This window comes from Thamnophis elegans, chromosome Z, assembly GCF_009769535.1.
Source record: "Thamnophis elegans isolate rThaEle1 chromosome Z, rThaEle1.pri, whole genome shotgun sequence".
Taxonomy (NCBI): Eukaryota; Metazoa; Chordata; class Lepidosauria; order Squamata; family Colubridae; genus Thamnophis; species Thamnophis elegans.
In genome coordinates, this window is record NC_045558.1 from 129,877,851 (window position 1) to 129,905,680 (window position 27,830).

The window sequence follows — 27,830 nt, forward strand, 5'->3', positions numbered from 1 at the left end:
TGTTTTAGATATCATCTCTCCCTTCAGTTATTTTTAAGAAATAATGCAAATAAAATAAGTAAATAAATAACTAAAGATTTGGAGGGGTAGATTATTAAACTCAAGGCAATGGCTAATGCAACTTCTGAAATATCTGTAATAATATTGTTATTGTTTCATTCTTCAACATTCTTTGATTGAAAATGCGGATAAAACATCCAAAGAAATTATTGGCTTATTTATCCCGTAAAATTTTTTTCCTCTTCTCTACTAAACAGTGCAGTTCATTTTATATGGAAAATGGGGGCCCTGCTCCATTATAAGGAATGAACATGCATTTCAATATTTGAGGGTATTTTTTAATTGCCAATGTCCCTTAGATTACTTTCATTGTTCATTGGGGGAAAAAAGTTGAACCTTCAGCTGAACTCCTTATTCTCTCAGCAAAAACAAAATAATTATCTCCTACAGGAATCACTGTATTTCATTTAACTAGCCCAAAACCTCAAGGATTGTACATAAAGGTATTTAAATTCAGCAACACATAAGGTATCTATTTGGTTATAAAGTAACTCTTGAACCCCAGGGAGTTTGGCACAAAGGGATAATAATGGCTCCATCAGATTCATTGCTACATGTCTCCTTCATACTTTCTTCTTTTCCAGAACATCTGTTCAATCCTAGTGATAGTCAGTATACAGATTTGCTACACACATGGAACTTCAGATAGAAAATGATGGGATTTCTGATTAGGTGCATTGTCAGATATAAACCTTGGCTCAATCATTGAAAGAACCACTGAAACACAAACTTCCTTATGGACAGGAGGCACAAATATTTTCTCTATGACAAATGCCTGAAGATGTTGTTCCTTCTGATTCTCTGGGTGCAGAAAGCAGTTACTCTGAGCTGCCCTGCGAGCGATGCTTTCCCTGTTCCCCATGAGTGGTACCAGCCTGGTGACCTCATCGTAGGTGGGATGGTGTCTCAGATAATTCGCCACTTTTTTGAAATTGAATTTAAGGAACATCCTTCTCTAAAACCTTATGATTTACCACTGTAAGATTTTTTTTCTTTCCATTCATTTTCTAATCTTAGCCAGATCTCCCAAAATTGCTTTTATGACTAAACCTCTTTGAGAAGAATAGAATAGAATAGAACAGAATAGAATAAAACAGTGAATTAGAATGGAATAGAATAGAATAGAATTCTTTATTGGCCAAGTGTGATTGGACACACAAGGAATTTATCTTTGGTGCATTTGCTCTCAGTGTACATAAGGAGAATAAAAATACATTCATCAAGAATAAAAAGATACAACACTTAGTGTTACTCAAGGTTACTGATAAGCTATCAAATCATACAAGGAAACAATAAAAACAATATAAATTGAAAGATACAACCAACATGGTTATAGTCATAAGTGGGGAGAGATAGATACTAGGAAGGAAGAGAAGAATAATAGTAATACATTCTTGGTAAATTATTGAAAGTGTTGTGGGAATTACTTGTTAAGCAGAGTGATGGCATTCAAAAAAACCCCTGTCTTTGTGTCTAGATGTTATGGTGTGCAATGCTTTATATTGTTGTTTGGAGGGTAGAAGTTGAAATAATTTATATCCAGGATGCAAGGTGTCTGTAGATATTTTCAAAGCCCACTTTTTGACTCAACAATATACAGGTCCTCAAAGGAAGGCAGGTTGGTGGCAATTGTTTTTTTCTGCAGTTCTAATTATCTAAGTCTGTGTTTGTCTTGTTTGGTTGCAGAGCCAAACCAGACAGTTACGAGATACATATGACAGACTCAATAATTCCTCAGCAGTTGATAAATACATAAACATAAATGCATTGTTACTCTCAAAATAAGATAATTAAAATTATCCAGTCTGTGCAGTCACTCCCCGCATACTTTACATATATTAAAAGAGTGATACTTGCTGGTTCTGTTCTATTTTGTGCCAAACTGGTAGAAATAAATGAGAGAGCTTGGGGTGGGGGGGAATCAAGACTTTCTTCCTAAACTTATTTATTGCAAATCAGGGAAATATTTTACATTGTTGAAAACTATACAAATTATTTAGTGTTTTACCAAAAAAACCTCATTTTCTCACTTATAACAGAGACAGGAATGGTTGTTACTCATGTATAAATGCTTTCAACATAAAATAATTGTCCACTTATTTTGCTCAATGCGGGTGTTTAAACTATTTGCAGTGTAATAACCAAATTCTACCAGCACGTCCTCGCCTTGGCCTTTGCTGTGAAGGAGATCAATGAGGACTCCCAGATCTTACCTAATATCACTCTCGGGTTCCATATCTATGACAGTTACAATAACCCAAGGATGACCTATCGTACCACTCTAGACCTGCTTTTCAAATCCCAGGAATTTGTCCCCAACTACAAATGTGATAGCCAGAAGAATCTCATGGCCATCATTGGAGGGTTAGGTCCTGATACATCATCCTTTATGGCAGAAAGTATAAATGTCTACAAAATTCCACAGGTAGTTTATGATGGAGTGAGAGAGAAAAACTGTTTTGTAATTAATAGTAGATACTAGTTGCATACCTTTCTGCAGGAATTCAATTAAACACACTTTTATCCCCCTTCTTTTGTTTTTCTGACAACTCAATAGACTGGCTCAAGGTAATCCAACTAAATCAAAATCTTTTATTACAATCATACATGTGTTTTCACTGCCAGCCAGCAATAGGTCACAACTCTTCTTACTACGATTTGCTTGGTGTGTAATAGAAGTAGTTTAGTGTAAAACTCAACTGTTTTTCTTAGCCGTTGTTGAAGATTGTGCTGTAGGATTAGTTAGCATTTTGCCCTGCCTTTCTGCAGGACTTCAATTTTGCTCTCTTTGCTCTCCCTTCTGTGATTGGCTCAAAATAATCAGTCAAGAAAATTTAAATCTTTTATTACAATCATAGATTAGAAAATTAAAATTAAAATCACAAATTACAGTACATTAATCTTACTTGAAACACTGCAGTTTGATCACTATCTGTGGGAAAATCTGGAGTTGTGTCAAGAGGAGGATAGAAAAGGCTGGCTATCACATAGGACATAGAATAATAGAGTTGGAAGGAGGCCTTCTAGTCCAAACCCCTCTTCAAGCAGGAAACCCTATACTATTACAGATAAATCACTGCCCAGTCTCTTTTTGAAAGCCTCCAGTGATGGAGCACCCACAACATCTGAAGACAAGTTGTTCCATTGGTTAATTGTTTTCACCGTTAGGAAATTTCTCCCTAGTTCTAGGTTGCTTCTTTCCTTGGCTAGTTTCCATCCATGGCTTCTCAGGTTGCATTTTAGTGCTTTGGAAAATAGTGTAAACCCCCCCCCCCCTTGTAGGAGTAGCCCAAATATTGAAACGCTGCTATCATGTCTCATGGTTTTAGGGAGGATCTCCTTTCAGCCACTTTCTGAAATCAAAGCTATCAGCATTTTCACTGCTGCCCTCAACTCAGCTCCAGATTCCACCAAGCTACCTGACAACAGGTGACAACTCCACTTGCTACATCTTGGTTGGGTCTGAAAATAAGAACTGAATTTAAAACTCAACTGATTTGGCTGGAAATTGTTGAAGTATTGGGGCTACCTGGTACTTTTGAAGATCTCTATAATAATTGTAGTAAATGAAGAGCTGATTAATTCTACTCCTCCAAAAACTCATGGGCATAGTCTTCCACATATAATTATTTTATTTTATTTGCTGCAAATAAGGAAAGAAGGTAATCCAGTAAAACTAGTTCTTAAGAATCCTTTCCTTAGGCTGAGAAGAGCTCAAAAACTCAGATGGCTAGCAAATTTCCAGATGTTCTAAGGGGATGAACATACTGGAACTCTGTATTAGGAAACTGAGTATGATTGTAATCTAGTTATATTTCAGATGAGAAAATATTGTGTCAATAAATTATAGTTGCTTCTCTTTTCCAGCAAATGTCATACTTTACATAGAATTGGACAAATGTTCAATGTATAGAAAGCTTCAATAAATGTCTAACTGGCAGTCAGATACTGATCAAATTTTCAGATGTTCTAAGGGAATGAACATACCGGACCTCTATATTAGGAAAGTGAGTGTGATCATAATCTCGTTATATTTCAGATGAGAAAATATTTCATCAAGGAATTTTGCTTGCTTCTCTTTTCCAGCAAATATCATAATCTACACAGAATTGGACAAATGTTCAATGTAGGGAGAGCTTCATTGAGTTTCTATCCCACAGTCTTCTTCATATTTTCCCCATGATTTTCACAAATAATGATTTTCTCTTTTCCGTTTATTTAGTTGACTTATGGTTCCTTTGCCCAAGAAGACTTTCATATTACTGAGTTATTTCCACTTTATTGTATGGTCCCCAAAGAGGAGCATCAGTACACTGGACTTATACAACTTCTTCTCCATTTTGGATGGACGTGGATTGGACTCTTTGCTTTTGAAAATAAGGAAGAGTGTTTTTTGCAAAAACTGCAGCCGTTGCTTTCACAGAATGGGGTCTGTTTAGCTTTTACGCAAAACATTCCACAACACCTCCACTTAGAAGATTTGTCAGAATTGTTTGATTCAATCTCAATTATTTCTAATAAATTAATGGATCAAAAAGCAAATGTTTTTCTTGTCCACGGAGAATCCATCATAATCGTGTGGCTGAGAACTGTCATGTTTCTACGGGATCCTGAAAATAAAGAGAGTACGTTATTTAGAAAGGTTTGGATCCTGATGAATTCAATTGATTTCATTCTGACGGGAATTCAAAGGAGTTGGGATTTCCAGTTGTTCCACGGGGCTCTTTCCTTTACTGTTTATTCCAGGGATGTTTATGGGTTCAAAGAATTTCTTCAAGTCATCAAACCTTCAACCCACAAAGATGGATTTCTTCAAGAGGTTTGGGAGCAATTGTTCGATTGTTCATTTTCAAAGGCAGAATTATATTTATCTACGATTAGTGAAACCTGTACTGGAGAAGAGAAGTTGGAGACTCTACCTGGTCCTCTGTTTGAATTTCAGATGACTGGCCAAAGCTATAGTATCTACAATGCTGTTTATGCAGTGGCACATTCTTTGCATCAGGCAGTGAGATCAAAATCCCAAAAGAGAGAGATTCAAAGGGTTGAATTTCCAAATCTGCTGCCTTGGCAGGTAATCTCAATCATTCACAATCTAATATAGCTTCTTTACCTTTAGCAATAGCAATAATAGTTAGACTTATCCCCGTGGAGATTCGTACCCTCACCACCGTCCAGGCCTTCCGTACAGCCCTCAAGAACTGGCTAACCCGTCAGGCCTGGGGATAATCTTATTTCGCCCCTCCCGAATGCTGAGTGAATGTTGAGTTTTATTGTCTATTTACTTTGTGCACATTTCTTTTTTTGTATTGTCCTACACTCCCCTTCCTTTTTTGATTGTAAGCCGCCCTGAGTCCCCTCAGGGAAAAGGGCGGCCTATAAATAAATAAACTACAAACAAACAAACTTATATACTGCTTCATAGGGCTTTCAGCCCTCTCTAAGCGGTTTACAGAGTCAGCATATTGCCCCCAACAATCCGGGTCCTCATTTTACCCACCTCGGAAGGATGAAAGGCTGAGTCAACCTTGAGCCGGTGTGATTTGAACAGGCAAACTGCCGAACTGCAGTCAACTGAAGTAGCCTGCAGTGCTGCATTTAACCACTGCACCACCTCAGACCTTTGTCTATGGCTACAACTCAATAGAGAGACCAAGGCAACAAAGCTATTAGGTTTTTTAAAAAATAAGAGGATGAACTTAAACCAAGTCTTTCCTAATATCAGTATAGTCAAGGGGATTTACTGCATGCATCAATTTTCATTGAATAAATGCCTTTTCACTTCCACATAAAATTGTCATGTCTTGTGAATTTATCCAACCTGGTTCCAAGAAGAATTTAATTGCATTATGCCTGAAGGCACTCTTTCTACTTTTGTGCCCAAAAAACATTTCTGAAATGTAGACCTTTCACTTTTCTTATTAGCTTGTGAATATTCTCATCAGAGTGCAGTGGTTAGAAAGCAATACTAATGGCTATTGTACTGGCTGCTAGTTGCCAGCAATTTGGCAGTAGGATGCCCACCAACTCAAGGAAGATCAGCCTTCCATCCTTCTGAGTTCAGTAAAATGAGGAGACAGATTATTGGGGGCAATATGCTGACTCTGTAAACCACTTAGAGAGGATTGCAAAGTTCTGTGAAGCAGTATATAAATTTAAGTGCTATTGTTATCCAAAATTATCCTCAGCCAGTTCTCTAATCTACTTCTCCTTGGCTCATGAACATTTCAGAGTTGGGATGCAAAGCACTCACTCTCTATCAACGTTCAAGAGGAATGACCCAAATGTCAGTCCTTTTCAGCTGTGTCCTCCACCCTTTGTAACAACTCTACTGTATGTTTGAGAGGATCTCTCTGTCTCTCTTTGTCTCCCTCATTCTCTCATTCTCTCTCTCTTTTTCAAAACAATTGAGTCTCAGATGATAAAATCTGGATAAAGGAAATTTGTCAGGTCTCCGGATGTCAAAAACCTTTCTACTAACAAAGAACAATGTAGGATGTGTTTAGATCTGGTCCAATTTTGATTATTTAGTTGTTTAAAAAGTGAATATAAATCATATCTGAATCAAGTTGTATCATATCAATACCTTGGTTTGATTTTGATTTGTTAGCAGCTGTTGTTTCATCCCCCCCTCCGGAAATAACATTAAATTAATACTAGATCAGACCTGTGTCTTTCTTTGAAATATAGATTATTTGATACTTGTTAGAGCAACGGGAAGAATGTCGAAGTGAAAATTAAATATATTGGCCACTTCTTCATTATTCCAACTCTCTTTCATTCCCTTTTAAATAGCTCCATTCATTTCTTCAAGGCATTTCTTTTAACAATTCAGCCGGGGAGAGAATATTCCTGAATGAGAAAGGGGAAGCAACAGGTGGATTCGACATCACCAACTTGATCACTTTTCCAAATAGATCCTTTCAGAGAGTAAGAGTTGGAAAAATGGATCCTCATATTCCCAAAGGGAAGAAATTATTCATTAATGAAGAGGTGATTGTCTGGCACTCAGGTTTTAACCAGGTGTGGATTCATTGAATCATTGAATTCCTTGATGCATTATGATGCAATATTGAACATAGTTTCTTTAGAAATCTAGTTTGTGATTTTTGAAATGGCATATTCTGTACAAATATCATCAAATTGACAAAATGACATTACAATTTAAAAGACAGGTATTTACATTTGGATTGTATTTCCATTTGAAATCATAAGATATTATTCCCATAATATTGCAGTCACAGATATTTCTTCATTCACCTTGCCGTCTCCAAACGTGCCCTTTTCACATCCTTATAATGTCAACATTTTAATGGATAGTATAAATACGTGATGGCTTAGTGGTTAAAGACACTGAGCTTGTCAGCTGGATAGCCCACTTTGAGACCTGAGCACCATGCAATAGGGTGAGTTCCCTGTCCTGCCTCAGCTCCTTCCCACCTTGGAATTCAAAAGCATGCTAATGTGAGTAGATTTATAGGTACCACTTTTGTGGGAAAGTAACAGTGTTCCTGGTACCTTTGGCGAACTGCCCTGCTGGTCACATATTCATGGAAAATGTCTCTGGATAATGCTGGCTTCTTCAGCCAAGAAACGGAGTTGAGCATGGGCCCTAGAGCAGTAATGGTATCCTCTTTTCTTCACTATCAGTTCAGTAGCAGGAGCGCACATCTGGGCATGTGCAGGACCTTTTGCATATGTGCAGAAGGGCTGTGATGACATCTTGGTGGGTGGGCAGAGCTTTGCACCACCGCCACTACTGGTTCGCCTGTACCACTGCGAACCGGAAGAATACCACATCTCCCATTGAGTCAAACACAACTGGACATGGACACCTTTACCTTATTAATACACCTGGAGTAACCATTTATGAATTCAACCATCCTTCCTCCCACCATAAAGGAGAACAATACAAATTGATTATAAATTCCGCTTTGCAAAATCTTTTATGTTTATTACCAGGTTGTTCCATTTTCTCAGTGTAGTGACCATTGCTACCCTGGATACTGGAAGAAAAGTTTGGAAGGAAAACAATTCTGTTGCTACAACTGTGTTCCTTGTCCAGAAGGGAAGATTTCAAATGAAAAGGGTAGGTTATACATCCAGCAAGTGTTCATTAGATACCATGTTTCCCTAAAAATAAGAGAGTCTTATTTTCTTTTGACCCCCAAAATAAGTGCTTGGCCTTATTTTCAGGGAGTCTTATTATTTTTGAGGTGCAGGAGGCAGCGAGTGTGGTCACCTCATGACTGCTGCTGTGTTGCAATATTTTTGGGAAGGGCTTATTTTAGTGCATGCGCTCAAGAGCTCAATTGGGCTTATTATCCAGGGAGGTCTTGTTTTCGGTAAAACAGGGTAGACTTAAGCAAACTGTAATACACTACTTTAGTTGCACCCACAAGCAATTCCATCAATTGACACATTGACCTACAACCAGCATACGAATCCCTTAGAATCCAAAACAACCACACAGCCAACCAGAGACAGCACTGACCTTCCAGCAACTCATGCCATTCTCCCCACACTCCCACTCACCAGCAGTTCACTTCTGAAAGAGCCTGATCTGAGCTAAACTCCTTATCACAAGACCAATCTCAAGACTCACAGATAACTCACAACTGATTCATCACAAGACCTGTCAGAAGACCCTCAGTTGACATACCCACACCTAAGCCCTTATAAACAGAACACTGACATCCCCTAAAATCTGCTGAAGATGTTATGTAGCTGTTCTGACCCCCACCTTGTTCGTTCAGAAACGACAGCCAAACAAAGCTCGCAAAGGAATGTTTTTATCAGTCCTGGCTCGGGCTGGCTGCAAGCCCAAAATAAACACAGATAAAAGGCTGTGGCAAAAGTTTTCATTGGAACTAATACAAAACAGAATTACATAAATCAAGACACTTATCCCAAATGCTTTTCTTAATGGTTACACACAAATGGAAAACGAACGTTGACTTCTGCAACTAGAGCATGGCACTATCAGTCTTTTATCCGCAGGAGGAGATCCTTAACGAGCCACAGCTGCTTGTTATCCTCTCCTGTGAACATCCTGAAACCACTCACAGGAGGTTTCTGTGTCAGAGTCTGATAGCAGCTCCAAAGGCTCCTGGTAATGAAACAATACAATACAATAGCACAGATGGAAGGGACCTTGGAGGTCTTCTAGTCTAACCCCCTGCCTAGGCAGGAAACCCTATACCGTTTGATTACCAACCCACCAGGTCGGAGAACTACTTTAGTGTAGCAAATAGGTTTGTGACTTCTTCAAGGTCTCTCTATTCATCTCTATAATTGTGAATCACAACCTGTTATTCGTCATATAAAGAGTGAAACTCATGCCCCCCCTCACAGATTTCTTCTCTGTGTTTTGGAAAAATGGAAAAAGTCAAAATGGTCTAAATTTTAATAAATTTGAATAAGACAGGAATGCATTTCATAGAATAATGGCCCTTCCCATTGTGTTTCTTTTATGCTGATCCCAGATGACACAATGGTGGGAAAACTGCATTTCCATAGAAACATGATCCAACTGGTAGCCAATAGGAAAACAAAAACTTGAGAGGGATATGGTTGGTACCCATAAAGAATATTATTTTCAATAATATGTAATGTATTAAAAAATGCCTTGACTTTTTTTTTTAGATATGGATGACTGTTTTCAATGTTCAGAAGATCAATATCCAAATGAAGAAAAGAATGGCTGTATACTGAAACTGCTGGTCTTTCTAACTTTTGAAGAAACCTTAGGAATTGCCTTATCCTCAGCAGTTCTTTGTTTCTTCTTCTTGACCTCTTGGGTACTTGGAACTTTTATTAAGCACAGGGATACTCCCATTGTGAGAGCCAACAACCAGTCCCTCACCTACACCCTGCTTGTCGCACTTCAGCTCTGTTTCCTCTCCTCTTTGCTCTTCCTAAGTCAACCTGGCAAAGTGACCTGCCTTCTCAGGCAACCAACTTTCGGCATCACCTTCTCAGTGGCCATTTCTTGTGTACTGGCTAAAACCATCACTGTGGTTGTGGCCTTCATGGCCACTAAACCAGGATCTCACCTGAGGAAATGGGTGGGGAAGAGATTGGCCTTTTCTATTGTCCTCTCATGCTCTCTCTTGCAAGTATTTCTTTGTATTCTTTGGTTGTTGACATCTCTCCCATTTCCTGAGTTGGACATGCACTCAGAGCTCCAAGAAAAGATTTTACAATGCAATGAGGGGTCAGATTTCTTTTTCTACTGTGTCTTGGGCTACATGGGTATCTTGGCCATTGCCAGCTTCATTGTGGCTTTCCTTGCTCGTAAATTACCTGACAGCTTTAATGAAGCCAAGTTCATCACCTTCAGTATGTTGGCCTTCTGCAGTGTGTGGTTCTCCTTCTTTCCAGCCTATCTGAGCACAAAAGGAAAAGCCATGGTAGCTGTGGAGGTCTTCTCCATCCTGTCCTCCAGTGCTGCATTACTGGGATGCATATTCCTCCCAAAATGCTACATCATTGTTTTTCGGCCTGACCTTAACCACAGGGAGCAACTCATAAAGAGAAATTAACATTTTGTGTAATATTTCTGGCTTTGAGAAATTGTTGAGAAAAAAAGAGAAATAATGTTTGCTATCTATAGGAGACATATTGAAATCATTACTTCTGACAACAGATGACTAATGGAGAAATTATCCTGATCACTAAGATTTATTATAGTTGCCAATTGGAAAAGAAATGGACATGCTGTGGCATTTGTACTCATTCTCCAAGATTCTTTAATTAAACACCTTCTGTCTCAAATTAAACACCTTCTGAAGGTGTTGTTAGGGATGTAATCTTAATCTTGTGTTGGCTATATATGTCTGTCTATCTATCTATCTATCTATCTATCTATCTATCTATCTATCTATCTATCTATCTATCTATCTATCTATCTATCTACCTACCTACCTACCTACCTACCTACCTACCTACCTACCTACCTATCTATCTATCTATCTATCTATCTATCTATCTATCTATCTATCTATGCCATAATTGAAATAATGTATGTCACTTTAAATGCTCAAGTGAGATATGATTGGATGTTGTTGCTTTAATCAGCCATAAGATGGAGTAGGAACTACTACTGTTTGTTCCTGGTTGTTCCTGTATGTTCTCCATTCTTGTTATTGGAGTTGAATATGGTATATTGGATGGTGGCTACTCTGTATGTTAGTTACCTGTCTACATGGTGAATCATGAGTTGAGCATCTGTAAACCAACGTCTTGTATCCTAGATGGTGTATATAATTCAAAGCCTACTTATTGCTTCTTTTGGAGAACGTTTATCCAACTTTATTTTTGTTAACACAAGTAAATTAATCCTTGTTTTAACTTTGGTGGCTGTGATTGGTAGTGTGACTATTCAGCGGCACATTCTTTGCTACTTTCTGCTACTCAACTCTAGTCTCCAAAAGGAGATATACTTAACAGGTGTGAACCATAGCTCTAGTTCATTTTCATTTTCAGCAGCAGGTAATGTTTATTGGTACTCTAGAGATATAAATGAAATGTGTGTGTTTGTGCTTGTGTTTGTATGTGTGTTGATGTCTATCCTCTATCTCATAAACAAGAGCAAGAATACAGTAAAAAACATTTATTTAAGATATGCTTTTGCAAAAGGATTCTCAATCATGAAAGAGGGAATGTCTGATAGTTCCATATACAGCGTTTAAATACAGTTTTTGGGGTACATGTCATTTCCTTAAACGTCTGTAACATAAAGGCATGTTGCACAATACATGTTATATAATGACATTTAGCTACTATTCAACCAGTTTCCTCATAAACATTCCCTTGAATGGAAATTCCCCATTATTTCAGTCCCCATTACATGGAGATAATAGAATCATATCAGAGTGATCAATCTACTTCAGCCTCTTGAGACTGACACCAGCACTTTCTTGGTTGACCCATCCAATTTCTCCTCAGTTAACCTTCCCTTTCTGGAAATCCCCTAAAGGTTTGCTCTATATATGGTATCAGCTGAATGTGTTACAGAAGTCATTATGAGACTGCTGTCTTTTGCATTTTAGAGTGTAGAGCTATAGTGTAAAATGGAGTCTGTCAGGTTCTTGCTTCTTACATGAATCACCTTATTTCTTTCAAAACCATTTTGATGCCCTCCAAGCAATTCAGTTTCCATGTCAGCAAATTTCAGATAAAATTAAAATTATCTCAGCTGTGAAAGGAGCTAAGGTGGTTTGTGACAAACTCTCTTGGGGACTCCAACTCTCAAAGGCCTGGAAATGGTCTTCTTCTCAACACTGAATCTGAGGTAACATCTAAAGCCTAATTGCAGAGTCATTATTCTGAAAATTAAACACTGGCATAATAAGATGTCTGCCAAATTGTGCATTAGTTATCCTACTGTGTGTAGCTTATGGCCAGCAGATACGAACATTCATATTTTTAGTTTCCGATTCAACCCAAGAATTAACACAAGCCCTGGCAGGACTGGTGTCAGTCATCCAGCCGGACTGTGTTGTAATTACACACCAGAACATCACTTAATCATGCCTATGGAGATTCTCAGTCATCCAGGTCACAGTTGTCCCAAAAGTGCTTTTTCAAAAAGGCAACTGGATTTGCTTTTCCATGAGGAAAATTGTCTCCCTTGAAAAAGCATTTTTAGAATCATTTAATGATAGAGTTATCAGCCTTTGCAGAAGAATGGCTGAGGGAGAAAAGCTGAAATATCCTCTTGGTAGTTCTCTTAATCTCCCCGCTCTTCATATATAACTTTTCTGATGAGGCAATTAGTGAGCTTTTTCTGCTTTTTAGGAAAATATGTCCTCTGTGACTATATTGCCGGAATTTAGGCCCTGTGGGTTTTTTTTTTTTAGTGCATGTTCCAGTATAAAAAAAATAGACATTTCAAAATGCAAATCAAGTTCAAACCAATGCACACAGGCTAGGTGAAGCTACACTGAAACTATTTGGGATTTGATTCCTGGATTGTTAAATGATAGTTTTTGAACCTTAGACTGACAAATCCATACAGCTCCTCTCCATTCCATAGTATGTAACAATATGTATTTATTTTTTTTATTAAAATAAAATCTAAACTGGAATGAAAAATAAAAAAGATAATATGATAAAATAAAAAGCGAAACATCAGCACATGCACAAGCAACACCCCCCTCCCCTGGGCAAGTGTGAGCGACCCCCATGTGGGGGGTGATTTTGTCCCTCCCAAGCTCCAAAAGCGCAGTGGTTAGGGTGCAGTACTGAAGGCCACTACAGCTGACTGTTATCTGCAGTTCAGCGGTTCTAATCTCACTGGCTCAAGATTAACTCAACCTTCCATCCTTCCGAGGTGGGTGAAATGAGGACTCAGACTGTGGGGGCAATATGCTGACTCTGTAAACCGCTTAGAGTGGGCTGAAAGCCCTATGAAGCGGTATATAAGTCTAACTGCTATTGCTATTGCTTTCCTGAAGCCTGAGGAGGGAGAAAATGGCCTCCTCGGCCCTCTGAGGCTGGTGATGCTATTTTTGCCCTCCCCAGGCTTCAGGAAAGTCTCCGGACTCTGGGGAGGGAGAAAACAGCCCAATGGCTCAACTGGAAGTTCAGGAATGAACTTCTGGTTTGCCCATTGGGTTGTTTTTCACCCTCCTCAGGCTTTAGGAAAGTCTCTGGAGCCTGGGGAGGGCGAAAAACAGGTCCAACAGGCAAACCAAGTTCATTCCCAAACTTCTGGTAGGGCTGTTGAGCCTGTTTTTCACCCTCTCTAGGCTCCAGAGGCTTTTCTAAAGCCTTGGAAGGATAAAAGCAGCCTCCCCTGGCCCTCTGGAAGGCCAAACACCAGCTGGCTGGCATGCACATGCACAATGGATCTGAGGGCTGCCAAAGGCTGCAGTGCCCTGCTGTGCCCACAAATATGGCTCTGCATGTCACCTGTGGCACACATACCATAGGTTCACCATCACGGGTCTATAGCATAGTATGGTATGGTATGGTATGGTATGGTATGGTATGGTATGGTATGGTATGGTATGGTATAGTATATCCTCGACTTGCGACTGGTCTAAAGTCCTCAACTTATCACCAGCCACAGGTTCTCAACTTACGACAGACAGCCCGGCAACCAAAGGTCCGCGCCTTTGATATGCCTGGCTGGAAGCGGCTTTTTACTCTGTTGCCATTAGCCAGTCTGCTTGACAGCTCTGGTATAAATAGCTGTCAAGCAGAGCGGGATGCTGTTGCTTGCTGTTCTATTCTAATAAAGTTGTTAAAGTTATCTCAACGAGTCCAACACCTCTCCAGTTTTCAATAAGTATGGTATGGTATGGTATGGTATGGTATGGTATGGTATGGTATGGTATGGTATGGTATGGTATGGTATAGTATAGTATAGTATAGTATAGTATAGTATAGTATAGTATAGTATAGTATAGTATAGTATAACCTTTATTGTCATTGTACATCATGTCCTTGAGAGACCGCCTGCTGCCAATTACCTCCACTAGACCAATAAGATCCCACAGACTAGGCCTCCTCCGAATTCCATCAGCCGCCCAGTGCCAACTGGCGACTACCCAGAGGAGGGCCTTCTCTGTGGCTGCTCCGACCCTGTGGAACAAACTCCCCGTGGAGATTCGTACCCTCACCACTCTCCAGGCCTTCCGCAGAGCCCTTAAAACCTGGCTGTTCCGACAGGCTTGGGGCTAAAGACTTGCAGCCCCACTCCGAATGGTATGATTGTTGTGTTTTTAGTAGTGTATGGTCTTTTTGTTCTGTAAATTGTTTGTTTTTCCCCCTCCCTTGAATTGTGAGCTGCCCTGAGTCCCCTCAGGGAAAAGGGCGGCATACAAATAAAGCAAATTCCAATTCCAATTCCAATTCCATGTATACTACAAAATTGGTTATTTTATCTTTATTTTTAAGAATATTATGTGTGTCTGTTATGTAAGCTCCCCGTTGGGAGAGTGAGTACGTTCAGAGAAGCGTTGTTAGAGTTGTATTGGAGAACACACAAACCAGCATACAGAGACACTGCAGTTTAAATGGGCTTTTACTTTCATGGAAATAGAGGTATCAGAGTCCATCAAACAGTCCAAGTCATACATGGATAATTCAGTCAGTCATCAATGTCTTTCAGTTAAGGGATAATCCAAATAACATAGTCCAGTATCATATAATCAGTTCAGTACACAAAGTTTGCTAACAGTTGCAAAACTTACAATAGTTCACGGCACTCATATCAGATCAGCCAAGCATCTAACGAAACAGAGAGAGAACTAACAGTCGTTCTGGCTTCCTCTTATGGCCGATTGAGGAAAACAGCAACCAATCACATTTTACAGTATGCTTTAAAGAAACAGATCTATAGCATTGTTACGTGATTCATATATTGCCAACCCAACCGTTAGATTCTATTCCTAACAGGGTCCTCTTTGAGCTCTCATTCCAATTTGTGATAAACCTGTTAATAAATAAAAACCTTGTCCAGGCATTTTCTATGAGTTAATACTACTTTGAATGTACAAACGATTCTGATTTTAAAGATCAGAAATTGGATTGCAATGGATATAAAGTCAAAGTTAATTTCATGTGTAGGATGAAATCATAAGATACATACAAGGAACATTGTTGGAAGTTGGGAGGGCCTCGGAGGTTTCTAGTCCAACCCCCCCCCCCCCCCCCCCGCTCAAGCAGGAAACTGACATAATTTCAGACAAATGGTTTTATGTCATTTGATGCCAAAAGATTTAAGGATGAAAGGCTGAGTCAACTTGAGCCTGGTGAGATTTGAACTGTGAAACTCCAGGCATCCGGAAGCAAGCAGTGGTGGGATTCACATAATTTAACACCTGACTCTCTGCCCTAATGATTTTTTCTAATAACCAGTTCACCAAACTCCTCAGAAAGTATAGATCTTGGAACAGAACAACTATGAGTTGAGGCCACAATATTGAAAGTTTTGCACAGAAGGGAATAGAAATTCAAAAAGAATCTATATAAATATTTCAAGAGCCACACGGAAGGAGGGAGGGAGGGAGGGAGGGAAGGAGGGAGGAAGGAAGGAAGGAAGGAAGGAAGGAAGGAGGGGTAATGCTGACCCTGTGCAATTCATTTCCACAAAGTTCTCTTCCTTCTTTTTTATCTGCCAGAAGTTCTCCTTGAAGATAGTCTCAGACATTTTCTACATACAGAGGGAATCATAAAATCAATCCTCCTGGTGTCCAGATGCACAAAGCAGTTACTCTGAGCTGCCCTGTGAGTGATGCTTTCCCTATTCCACATGAGTGGTATCAACCTGGTGACATCATCATCAGTGGGATGATGTCTCACTTGATTTACCATTTCTATCAAACTCTATTCAAACAGCATCCTTTTGTCAACCTTTATGATTCACCAATGTAAATATTTTCCTTTGAATCACCTGACTTATGCCCACAATAGCAAAGAATCATTTATATGACTGTTTATATAGAGTTTTTCATGTATATGTAAGAATTCTTTGTGTTTTGAAAGTGGTGACAGAAGAGGGAACGTTATTTGTGTTTGTTTCATTAACAACATTCTCGTGTCAATCATATTTGATTGCATGGGAATTATCAAAAATAAGAAGGCTAAAAAAAATTCAGCTCTGCCACATTTCACATGACAAAAATAAAGGTGCTTTTTCAAAAGGCAACTGGATATTCTTGGTTTTTGGTTTGAAAAGATTTTGCTTCTCTTCCAAGAAGCTTCTTGTTCTGGTTCAGTTCTGGTTTAGTTCTGAAGCTTCTTGGATGAGAAGCGAAATCTTTTCAAAGAAAAAAAATATCCCCAAGAAAGTCCAGTTGTTTTTTGGAAATGCACTTTTGGGACAGCCATGACCTGGATGACTGAGAATCTCCATAGACATAAATATTGGAACTTAGTTAAATCTATTGGCATTCTATTTTACTGAACAGGTAAAGAATGGTAGGATAGAGTAAAGATGTTTTAGTATCTCTACCTGCTGCAGCCTATAGTGGACACACATCTTAAATAATGATTCTGGGGGAGCTAAGAATTATGAAATTCCTTCAGAACTGGAAAGATTCAGCTGAGCAAGAAGTATGAGTTTAGAGAGAATTTCACCCTTAATCTATAAATCATTCTAATTCTAGTTCCTAGAAAACTGAGAGAAATGGAATTATTCTTATAAAGGAAACTGAGTGTTTCCATATTTACACTTTTCATAACCCTAGAAGCACATCTGTAACACATTAAGATAAGAGATTATGTAAAGGGTTCATTTTTTGGGAAAAACAAGGCTATTCAATGCCAAGTCAGCCTGACATTACTGGAAACTGCCATGGCAGTGTCAGGAAGCTGTCATGATTAGATTGATTGTCTTGTTATGGGGAAAATGACAGGGGATTTCTGGTCTGAGTAGGCAAAAAGTTTATAAAACAGAGTTATGTAAGGGTATGAATGTTACTCCAAATGTATTTTAGCCATGTATTCGGACATATCCAACATTTTTTCTTTCATGATTGAGAATCCTTTTGCAAGTGACTATATACAAATACATTTTAAATAAATATGCTTTGTATTGTTCATGGTCTCCTTGTGCTGAAATGAGAGGTTATTTTTTCTCACAAAAACTAAATCAACTGAGAAAACAACAAGCCATGGCATTCTAGTTTAAACTGAACACTGAAGTTACAATTTCAGAAATTAACATAGTGTGTCTTATGCTGATTAATTTTCCGGAAAAATATTAAAGGAAATAAATTGTGTGCAAAGTATATTTGGACTGATTAGAAAATTAATTAATACTTTACTCAGAAACAGGTTTTTCAGTAGTCAGATATACAATGACCATCTTAATATAATTTGCAAAATGATGAATTATTATTATTTTGAAAAGGTGTGCTCAATCTATTTTCAGTGTAATAACCGAATTCTACCAACATGTCCTTGCCTTGGCCTTTGCTGTGAAAGAGATCAATGAGGACCCCCAGATCTTACCCAACATCACTCTTGGGTTCTACATCTATGACAGTTACCTCAATGCAAGGATGACCTATCGTAGCACTCTGGACCTGCTTTTCAAATCCCAGGAATTTGTCCCTAACTACAAGTGTGACAGCCAAAATAATCTCATGGCCATCATTGGAGGATTAGGTTCTGATACAACATCTAATTTAGCTGAAGTTGTAAGTTTCTTCAAGATTCCCCAGGTAAGTATGGAGGAGAGACTGTTTGCTAAATCTTGCTGACTGTGAATGAAAGGAATTCACAGTTTTGTAAATAAAAGAGGTTTTTTTTCGGGACCAAGATTCTGCTTCATGCTTTTTAAGGAAGCTTAGGTCAGAATATCAGGAGACTCATATAAACTGAAATAATGCTGTTCCCCCCCCCCCTTGTTGGTAAGTTGAAAAAAAATGAGAGTCCAGAGAAAAATCCTTCAGGGAGCCCCAGGGATCTTTCCCTGAGCATAACAATAGAACTTAGCACTTAGACTTATATACTGCTTTACTGTGCTTTACAGCCCTCTCTTTTTTAACTTTTTATTTTGTTTATACAAACTTCACATCTTTGCAGCACATTACATTTTTTATCATATCTGTTCTGATTCTTTCATCTATACAAATAAATCTTTTATAGCTATAACTATATACAATATATATATATATGTGTGTGTGTGTGTGCGTGTCTGTCTGTCTGTCTGTGTGTGTGTGTCTGTGTCTCTCTCTCTCTCTGTGTGTGTGTGTGTCTGTATGTGTGTGTGTGTGTGTGTCCATTTATATTATTTCATACATTTTTTTCATTCTATATATAATATTCTATATATACTATGTACAACAGCCTTTACTACAGTTGAGCCATTTTCTATAATATTTATTTGCTACAGTCTATCTCATATTTCTATCTTTTAATCATTTCCAGTTTTGTAGTTGTTTATTAATTTGTTGATCTTTCTTCCTTTCTTTTTTGCTTTCCTGCTTCCCCACGCCCCCTTTCCTCTAGCCAATTATACCATAAATACCATATGGAGTAATATTCAGATTCTTCTTTCTCTTTTAGTTCTTTTAGTTCTGTGAGCCTATCCATCTCTGCACATTCCAATATTTTTTTTATTAATTTTTCTTCTGTTGGTGTATAAATATTTTTCCAGTTTTGTGCAAATGTAATTCTCACTAATGTGATTTTGTGTAGAAGCATTCTCGAAAGGGTTTTACAGAAGTCAGCATATTGTCCCCAACAATCTGGGTCCTCATTTTACCCACCTCAGAAGGATGGAAGGCTGAGTCAACCTTGAACCTGGTGAGATTCGAACTGCCAAATTGCAGCTAGCAGTCAGCTGAAGTAGTCTGCATTACTGCACTGTAACCGCTGTGCCACCTCGGCTCTATATGAATTCAGTAAATAAATAAATAAACTAGACTGTCATGAATGTGAGTTTATTGAAGTCTGGAATTCCACAAACAATTCCATCAACCAAGACATTGACCTACAAGCAGCCTATGAACCCCTGAGATTCAAATCAACCCCACAGCCAACCAGCGATGGCAATGACCCTCAAACAACCCCTCCAACCCCTCCAACCAGCAAAAAAAATCTAGCCTGATGTGACCCACACCTGACCCATCACAACACCTGTCACAAGAGCCTCATCTGACATCACACTTACCTAATGTGACCTTCCTATCACAAGACCTACTGACCATTATTAAATTTGATAAAAGCAATTTAAAATGGAATTGGATAAGATACAATTTAAAATGAAATTGGAATAAAATACAATAATTTAAGATATAGATAAAATATGATAACATTATATTTCGGTGTCACCCCTGCAATATACCCCAACCAGTCCCACATATGCAGATCTCAACCAAACTATTTTGCTTAAGTACTGTGCTGTGTTAAATTTTCAGGTTCTGGTCGAACATAAGATAAGTTGCTTTGATATGGGGATCCCAATGGGTCATTCATTTGGTATATAGACCAAGGCACCTGTCTCCACCCCCTTATAGAAGCAACAATCAAATAGAATCAAATAGCTTTGTTCCAGTGATGGGTTCCGGATCCCATTGCAACCGATACAGTGCAATGGGGCCCGGGCCCCCCACATGTACACACACACACACACACACACACACACGTGCACACACACACACATGCGTCCTTAACTCTGCAATGCCTCCGTGATGCTCCAGCTGCTCGGCGGAGCATCACGCATGTGTCATATGCTCCGTGCATGAGAGCGCCAAAGAGCTCAAATACAGGTAAGGAGCTCAGGTGGGCAGGTAGGACCTCTGGAGCACCATACCAGAATGGTACCCGGTGCTGCCGGCAGGCACCGGTAGAGCTGCACCGGGGCGTACCGCCTGCAACCCACCACTGCTTTGTCCATTTCAACACTACTCCAAGCGACTTAGAGAAAATTGATTTCCCATGTACTGTTAGGACTTTTAAGTTATTGACTCAAAGCACATCCAATGTTTCCCATCCTACTTTCATGATATTTGGAGACTCTAGAAAGAGTGCAAAGAAGACCAACAAAGTTTAATAGAAAGAAGGACTAGGGGAGACATGATAGCAGTGTTCCAATATCTCAGGGGTTGCCACAAAGAAGAGGCAGTCAAACTATTTTCCAAGGCACCTGAGGGTAGAACAAGAAGCAATGGGTGGAAACTAATCAAGGGGAGAAGCAACTTAGAACTGAGGAGAAATTTCCTGACAGTTAGAACAATTAATCAGTGGAACAGTTTGCCTCCAGAAGTTGTGAAAGCCCCAACACTGGAAGTCTTTAAGAAGATGTTGGGTAGCCACTTGTCTAAACAGTATAGGGTTTCCTGTCTAGGCAGCGGGTTGGATTAGAAGAACTCCAAGGTCCCTTCCAACTCTGCTATTGTATTGTATTGTATTGTATTGTATTGTATTGTATTTATGCTTTCTTTTAATAAACCACCTGTAACTTTGCAGAGCCAATTAAGCTTCTGCCCTGCTCTTACAGTTTCAGGCCTTGATGATACAAGTTGTACGTCTCAAAAGAGACCAGGGGTGAAATGCTACCGGTTTAGGCCAGTTCGTCCAAACCGGTAGTAAAAATGCTACTGGTTCAGCTGAATCAGTAGTAAAAAAAATATGCTTTAAAAAGTAAAAAAAAGTCCCAATGATCAGTTGTGCCATGTGATCATGGGAACTTTTTAATGTGTGAAGTCCAGCTGCTTTTGCATTGTGTGTGAGTCAGTTGTGTAGCTTTTGTGTTATTTTTTGTGTAAAGTGTGATAGTTTGTTTTTGAGCTTTCTGTGACTCTGTGAGGTTCCTGCTTGTTGTCCGACCGGTCACATGTCAACCAAACCACAACCACCAAACCACACCCTCTTTCACTACTGAAAGAGACCCCAAGGAAGTAAGAGAAATAAATATTAGAATCCACACAGACTTAAAAAATCACAGTGTCACATTTTGGTATGGCAGAGAAAGAAAATCAGCAAGAATTTCAAAGTGTGTCTTTAAATGAATTTCCTGCAACTTGGCATATCCAATTTGAAAATCTTCAGCAAGGCTTAAGCTCTCTTAGCATAATTTTGAAACTACAAAGCCAAATACAGGAAGTAAGTATTCATAGGCATTCCACATTGGAGGGAAGATATGAACTCTTTGCTTCTATGAAAACAATTGATTAGTTGAGTTTATATCATCATATGTGTTTGAAATAATTCAAAGAAATTCCTTTTCATTTTAATACTTAGAAGAATTTCAGGAAAATAAATCCTTCCTTGGATATATTTAATATGAAAACAAGATAGGAAAATTAAATTTGATTAAAGACTCAACAGAATGCTCCTGGACCTTCTTTTAGCTCACATAAAAATATTGGGTTCTACATTTATGGAAAGCAAAACGAAATGCACAGATACAGTATAGGTGGTACCTTGCTCAACAGTAACTGTGAGAGGGATCTTGGAGTCCTACTTGACAACCATTTAAATAGGAGCCAGTCATGTGCAGCATCTGCCAAAAAAGCCAACACAGATCTAGGCTGCATAAACAGAGGGATACAATCAAGATCAAGTGAAATGTTAATACCACTCATAATGCCTTGGTAAGGCCACACTTGGAATATGGCATCCAGTTTTGGTCACCACAATGTAAAAAAGATGTGTAGAAAGAGTGTAGAGAACAGAAAGATGATTAGAGGACTGGAGTTTAAAACATATAAAGAATGGTTGCAGGAACTGGGTATGTCTAGTTTAATGAAAAGAAGGACTAGGGAAGACATGATAGCAGTGTTCCAATATCTCAGGGGCTGTCACAAAGAAAAGGGAGTCAGACTATTCTCCAGGGCACCTGAGTGTAGAACAAGAAGCAATGGGTGGAAACTAATAAAGGAGAGGAGCAATTTAGAACTAAGGAGAAATTTCCTGACAGTTAGAACAGTTAATCAGTGGAACAACTTGCCCCCAGAAGTTGTAAATGCTCCAACACTGGCAGTTTTTAAGAAGATTGGATAACCATTTGTTTGAAGTGGTGTAGGGATTCCTGCCTGAGCAGGGGGTTGGACTAGAAGATCTCCAAGGTCCCTTCCAACTCTGTTATTTTATTCTATTATAAATATGGCTCATTAGAGGAATTTCAGACCACTAACTCTCTTCAGTTTATTTCATGGTTCCAAAAGAGGACCATCGATGTATTGGGATTACTTCATTAGTTCAAGAAGACATGGAATGGGATTTTTGCTGTTGATAATAACTGAAAATTTCTTAAAATAAGGGAATGTCAAAATATCAATGAATCTCAGTGCTATGCAAAGGAAAGTGACCTGCATTTATTATTCATTATAAAAATAACTTACATTTCAAAAAATGAAGTAATTTTGTATTGCAAATTCCCCTCTGTGCATTTTGTTAGCAAGTGCGCATTTAAACATCGGCCACTTATTCTCTTCATCAAAAACAAAGTAATCATCTCCTACAGGAATCACAATATTTTCTGAACTAGGCAGAAGCATCAAAGACTGCACAGAAGGCTTATTTCAATTCATCAACAATCAATGTTTCTTGAACCCCAGGGAGATTGGCACAGGGATAATAATGGCTGTGTGTCAGACATTGCTACAGGTTTCCTCTCTCTGTTCCACTCTGCCAGAGTAACTGTTCAAACCCTGATGCTATTCAAGATATGAATTTGTACTCTGGTGAATCTCCCAATACCCAATGGTGGATTTTCTGATTAGTTGCATGCTCAGATATAAACCTTGTATTAGCTATTGGAACAACACAATCTTTATTGTAGAATAGGATGAAAAAGAGATACTTTTTCAAGAATAAAGATGTTACTTCTTCAGATGTTCCTGGTGAAGAAAATAATGACTCTGAGCTGCCCTGCAAGTGATGCTTTCCTTGTTCCACATGAGTGGTACCTACCTGGGGACCTAATCATGGGTGGGATAGTGTCCCACACTTATTACAATCTTTATGAAATTAATTTTAAGGAACATCCTGATATAACATCTGATGACACACCAAAGTAAGGATTATTTTTTTTAATTTTATATCAGTTCCCCCAAAATTGCTTGAGCCTTGGTGTCACAGTGATTAGAGTGCAGTATTGTAGGCTACTTCTGCTGACTGCTGGCTGCCTAGAATTTGGCAGTTCAAATCTCACCAGGATCAAGATTGACTCAGCTTTCCATCCTTCTGAGGTGGGTAAAATGAGGACCCAGATTGTTGGGGCAATAGGCTGACTCTGTAAATCACTTAGAGAGGACTGCAAAGCAATGTGAAGCAGTATATATGTCTAAGTGCTTATGTGGGGCGGGGAGTGCGAGACCTGGCTGCAACTATCTGAAAGATTAGTCACACAGTCAGATGGATTTGGCATTTTTATCTATCTGTCGAGTCTTTTACAAGGACCTGGATGATGAGGATGAAGATGAGGATAATGATAATGATGATCCAAAAAAAGCAAATGCAAGCTTGGAAGAGAACAGCATGTGGCCACACATTAACTGATGTCAGAAGATGAATATCAAAAAAATATAATGGGATATCAGAAAAACATAAAGGGATATCAGAAAAATATAAAGGGAGAGAAAATAACGTTTGTTAGGTAAGCTCCCCATTTGGAGAGCGAGTACATTCAGCGAAGAGTTGTGAAGGTTGTGCTAGAGAACACACAAACCAGCATACAGAGACACTGCAGTTTAAATAGGCTTTTGCTTTCATGGAAATAGAGGTATCAGAATCCATCAAACAGTCCAAGTCATATATAGTTAAGACAGTCAGTCATCAACGTCTTTCAGTTAAGGGATAATCCAAATAACATAGTCCATAATCATACAAACAGTCTGGTACTCAAAGTTTGCTAGCAGTTGCAAAACTTACAATAGCTCACAGCACTTTCAGCTTCCAAAAAACACTCAGATCAGATCAGCCCAGCATCTAACAAACAGAGAGAGCTAACAGTCATTCTGGCTACTTCTTATGGCTGATTGAGGAAAACAGCAACCAATCACATTTTACAGTATGATTTAAAGAAACAGGTATAGCATTTTTACATGATTTATATATTGCCAATCCAACTATTAGATTATATTCCTAACAACTTTCCACAAGAAAGTGAAACAAAGTAGTTAGCAGATAAGATACAGAATTGTACAGAATCTATAGGTCTAGAATCAACATTCTAACACACCAAAATGTTCCTGCACTTCAGTTTCCACTTGAAATTAATACAAGCTGGCATGCCAAGATCATAGTACATTAAGGAAATTGTATAACAGCCTCACTTGTAATGAGTGCTTGGAATATAGCCCTCAGATACAGCAATCAATGACTAAATGTGCCTGTATTCATCTTATGTTCTACATAACATCATAACAAAGTTTATGTGCCATTAAGTAGAGAGGGCATTACATTTGAAATGTTTCACCCATAATGGAAGCGTTCATGTATCTTGAAATTCTGTTCTTTGTTATGACCGTAGATGTGATTCAGTAGTTGATTTAGCCCAATTCATTACTGATGTTTTATCCAGTTTCAAATTATAGATCATTGTTCCATTAAAATGACACAATTTTTGTTGGCAGCAGCTAGTTATGACATTGGAAGTATGGTTGGATGTGTAGTGTGTGACTGGACTGCAACTTTTTGTCATTTTATTCTCTTTGGATTGTTGTAGTGCTCTTTTTTCAATATATTTTTATTATTTTTACATTTAAAACAATGCAGTACCGCGAAATCGAAGATGACTATACATTCATATTATATACAGCTAGTCACAACAATTAACAATTAGCCTACTAAATACATTATCATTCGTTCTATCCAATCATATTAGATCATATCTAACCTTGACCAGGATTCATGTCTATTCGAGTAGAAGGTATATTGCTTTCCCTCTGGGCATCTTTCTCGCCATACATCATAGATATTAAGTTCTTCAGCAAAGTTCTCCTAGCTCCTTTTTTCTTCTTTCCACTTTTGTAGTCCCATTTCTGGTCAACTATAGTATTGTTGTAGTGCTCTTGTGTTTTCACTTTGCATTTAATATCTTTGATACTATATTTTTTTCTATTTAAGCCACTGAAAAGCATACCCATTTCGACTGTGAAGGCATAGAAATATGTTTAATAATGAAGACAATAAAATATCTTTGTTCTAAAGAAATGTCTAAGTGCTATTGTGATTTAAGAGTAAATGGTTCTCAGTATAAATGTAGGCTTTATATCTAATCTATCTTTCAAAAGTTTTTAGTTGTGGGAGAATAAACATTTTATTTACATCAGGGTGAAGTGTTTGTCATATAAGGTATGAAACTTTTGTCTTGTTGTGGCCCGCCAGTGGCCAGCAGAGCTGGCAGCAGATTCGGACAGTGAGGAGGTTGGGAAGGAACATGGGCCAGTCCTCGAATCTGGGGAAGGCTCTGATGAGAGCTCTGTGTCAGAGGTGGAGAGTGGTGGCAAAGCCATATGCCAGTTATCAGTTGCCTTCAGAGTCAGACATCAGTGAGGCAGATGAACACTTGGAGCTTGTTCTCAGTGTGCGCATATGCAGAGTTGCCAGACAAAGGGATCAGCTAAAGAACAGAGATCAACTTGGGAGTAAGGCGAGAGGTGGACAATGAATGACCACTCCCAGAGGAAATAAAAGAGGAGCAAATGGGGAGTGGAGTTTGCAGGAGACAATTAGTTTGCTTCATTGGTTTGTGACTCTTTGAGATTCTTTGCCAAGTTTTCCAAACATCGGTTTGTCAGTTTTCCAAGCCAGAGGTCTGTGACAGTAAATCCTCTCTCAAAAGACTTTGCTACATTGAAAGAGCAGAATTCACAGTACATTAATAAAAGGGGCTTTTTCTGGGACCAGGAGGTTTTCTTCATGCTCTTGGGAAGCCTAGGTCAGAACAGTGCAAAACATCTTTTGAAGGACACTTAGTAAGCATAAAGTAATATTCTTTTTTAAAAAATCTGTATTGTCACACTTAAAAATACATCCATATAGTAAATGACTGATACATGCTGGATTTGTTTATATTCCATTTTTTGGGGGGAAATTTAGAAGCTAAATGGAGTTCCATGAAAAAAAGCACTATTTTTATTTCTTGTAATAGATCTTTATTGCAAATCATGCAAATAATGTAGAAAAGCAAATATGAATCGTGTACAAATTATTCGGTATTTTAGAAAACCTATTACTTTCCTACCTTCATCAGAGAAAGAAATGTTTGTTCTTTCATATAAAAATGATGCCACCTTAGGAGAATTTGACAACTTCCTTTTTCAACTGGGGTATTTAAATCATTTGCAGTGTATTAATCAAATTCTACCAGCACATTCTCGCCTTGGCTTTTGCTGTCAAGGAGATCAATGAAGACTCCCAGATGTTACCTAATGTCACTCTTGGGTTCCACATTTATGACAGTTATTATGATTCAAGGATGACCTATCGTAGACCTGCTTTTCAAATCTCAGGAATTTGTCCCTAACTACAATTGTGACAGCCAGAAGAATCTCATGGCCATCATTGGAGGATTGGACTTTGTCACATCCTCTTACATAGCTGACATTGTAGGATTCTTCAAGATTCCACAAGTAAGTTCTGAAAGAGTTGAGAAGAAAATTCTTAATCTTATAGTTGTTATGGAATAATTAATGGGCATCAAAGATTAGGCATAGGTTTGTGTTAATATGTTCTGCATGGATTGAGGTCTACTACTAGCATTCTTTCTTGAAAGTAGATTGCCAGTTATAGGAAGTAAGTATCAGGGGTGATTCCATAACTGGGGGAAGATTTGAATGGCTTCAATTAAAACAATTGATCATGTGTTTGAAATATATTCACACAATGAGAACATCCTCAGAATAACAGAATAACATAGTTGGAGGGAGTTTGGTGGTCTTCTAATCCAATGTTGTTGCTATGTTCTTAAAAGAATGCTAGGACAACAATGTTCCTTGGATATATTTTATATGAAAACAAGGGAGAAAAATTAAATTGAAACTAAAGACTCAAAAAAATATTACTGGACTTTCTTTCAGCTGACATATGGCACATTACCTCAGGAAAAATTTCAGACCAGTAAGCTCTCTTCATTTTATTTCATGGTCCCAAAAGGGGACCATCAGTACATTGGGATTATCCAACTGCTTCATCATTTCAGGTGGACATGGATTGGGATATTTACTACTGATAACAACAATGGAGATAATTTCTTACAAAAAATGCAGCCCTTACTTTCCCAGAATGGAATCTGCTCAGCATTTATAGAAAGGCTTGCTCCACAACTCCACTTGGAAAGATTCCCAGAATTTTATCAA

General features: G+C 38.4%; 1 protein-coding gene across 1 annotated transcript; it reads left to right on the top strand.

The window, feature by feature from the left end:
- Positions 1 to 796: 796 nt before the first annotated feature.
- On the top strand, positions 797 to 10,604 carry LOC116521780 (vomeronasal type-2 receptor 26-like). Its single transcript, XM_032236436.1, has 6 exons — positions 797 to 1,038; positions 2,194 to 2,485; positions 4,283 to 5,068; positions 6,856 to 7,083; positions 8,023 to 8,149; positions 9,706 to 10,604. The coding sequence occupies exons 1-6, from the start codon at positions 797 to 799 to the stop codon at positions 10,602 to 10,604; spliced, it is 2,574 nt and encodes an 857-aa protein (XP_032092327.1).
- Positions 10,605 to 27,830: the final 17,226 nt, after the last annotated feature.

Bases quoted from the DNA above. Each gene is read 5' to 3' on its own strand.
- LOC116521780 (XM_032236436.1), top strand. From the start codon at position 797: ATGGACAGGAGGCACAAATATTTTCTCTATGACAAATGCCTGAAGATG. The intron at 2,486-4,282 runs GTAGTTTATGAT...CCGTTTATTTAG, and splicing joins ATGTCTACAAAATTCCACAG to TTGACTTATGGTTCCTTTGC. The intron at 5,069-6,855 runs GTGAGATCAAAA...CCTTTTAAATAG, and splicing joins CACATTCTTTGCATCAGGCA to CTCCATTCATTTCTTCAAGG.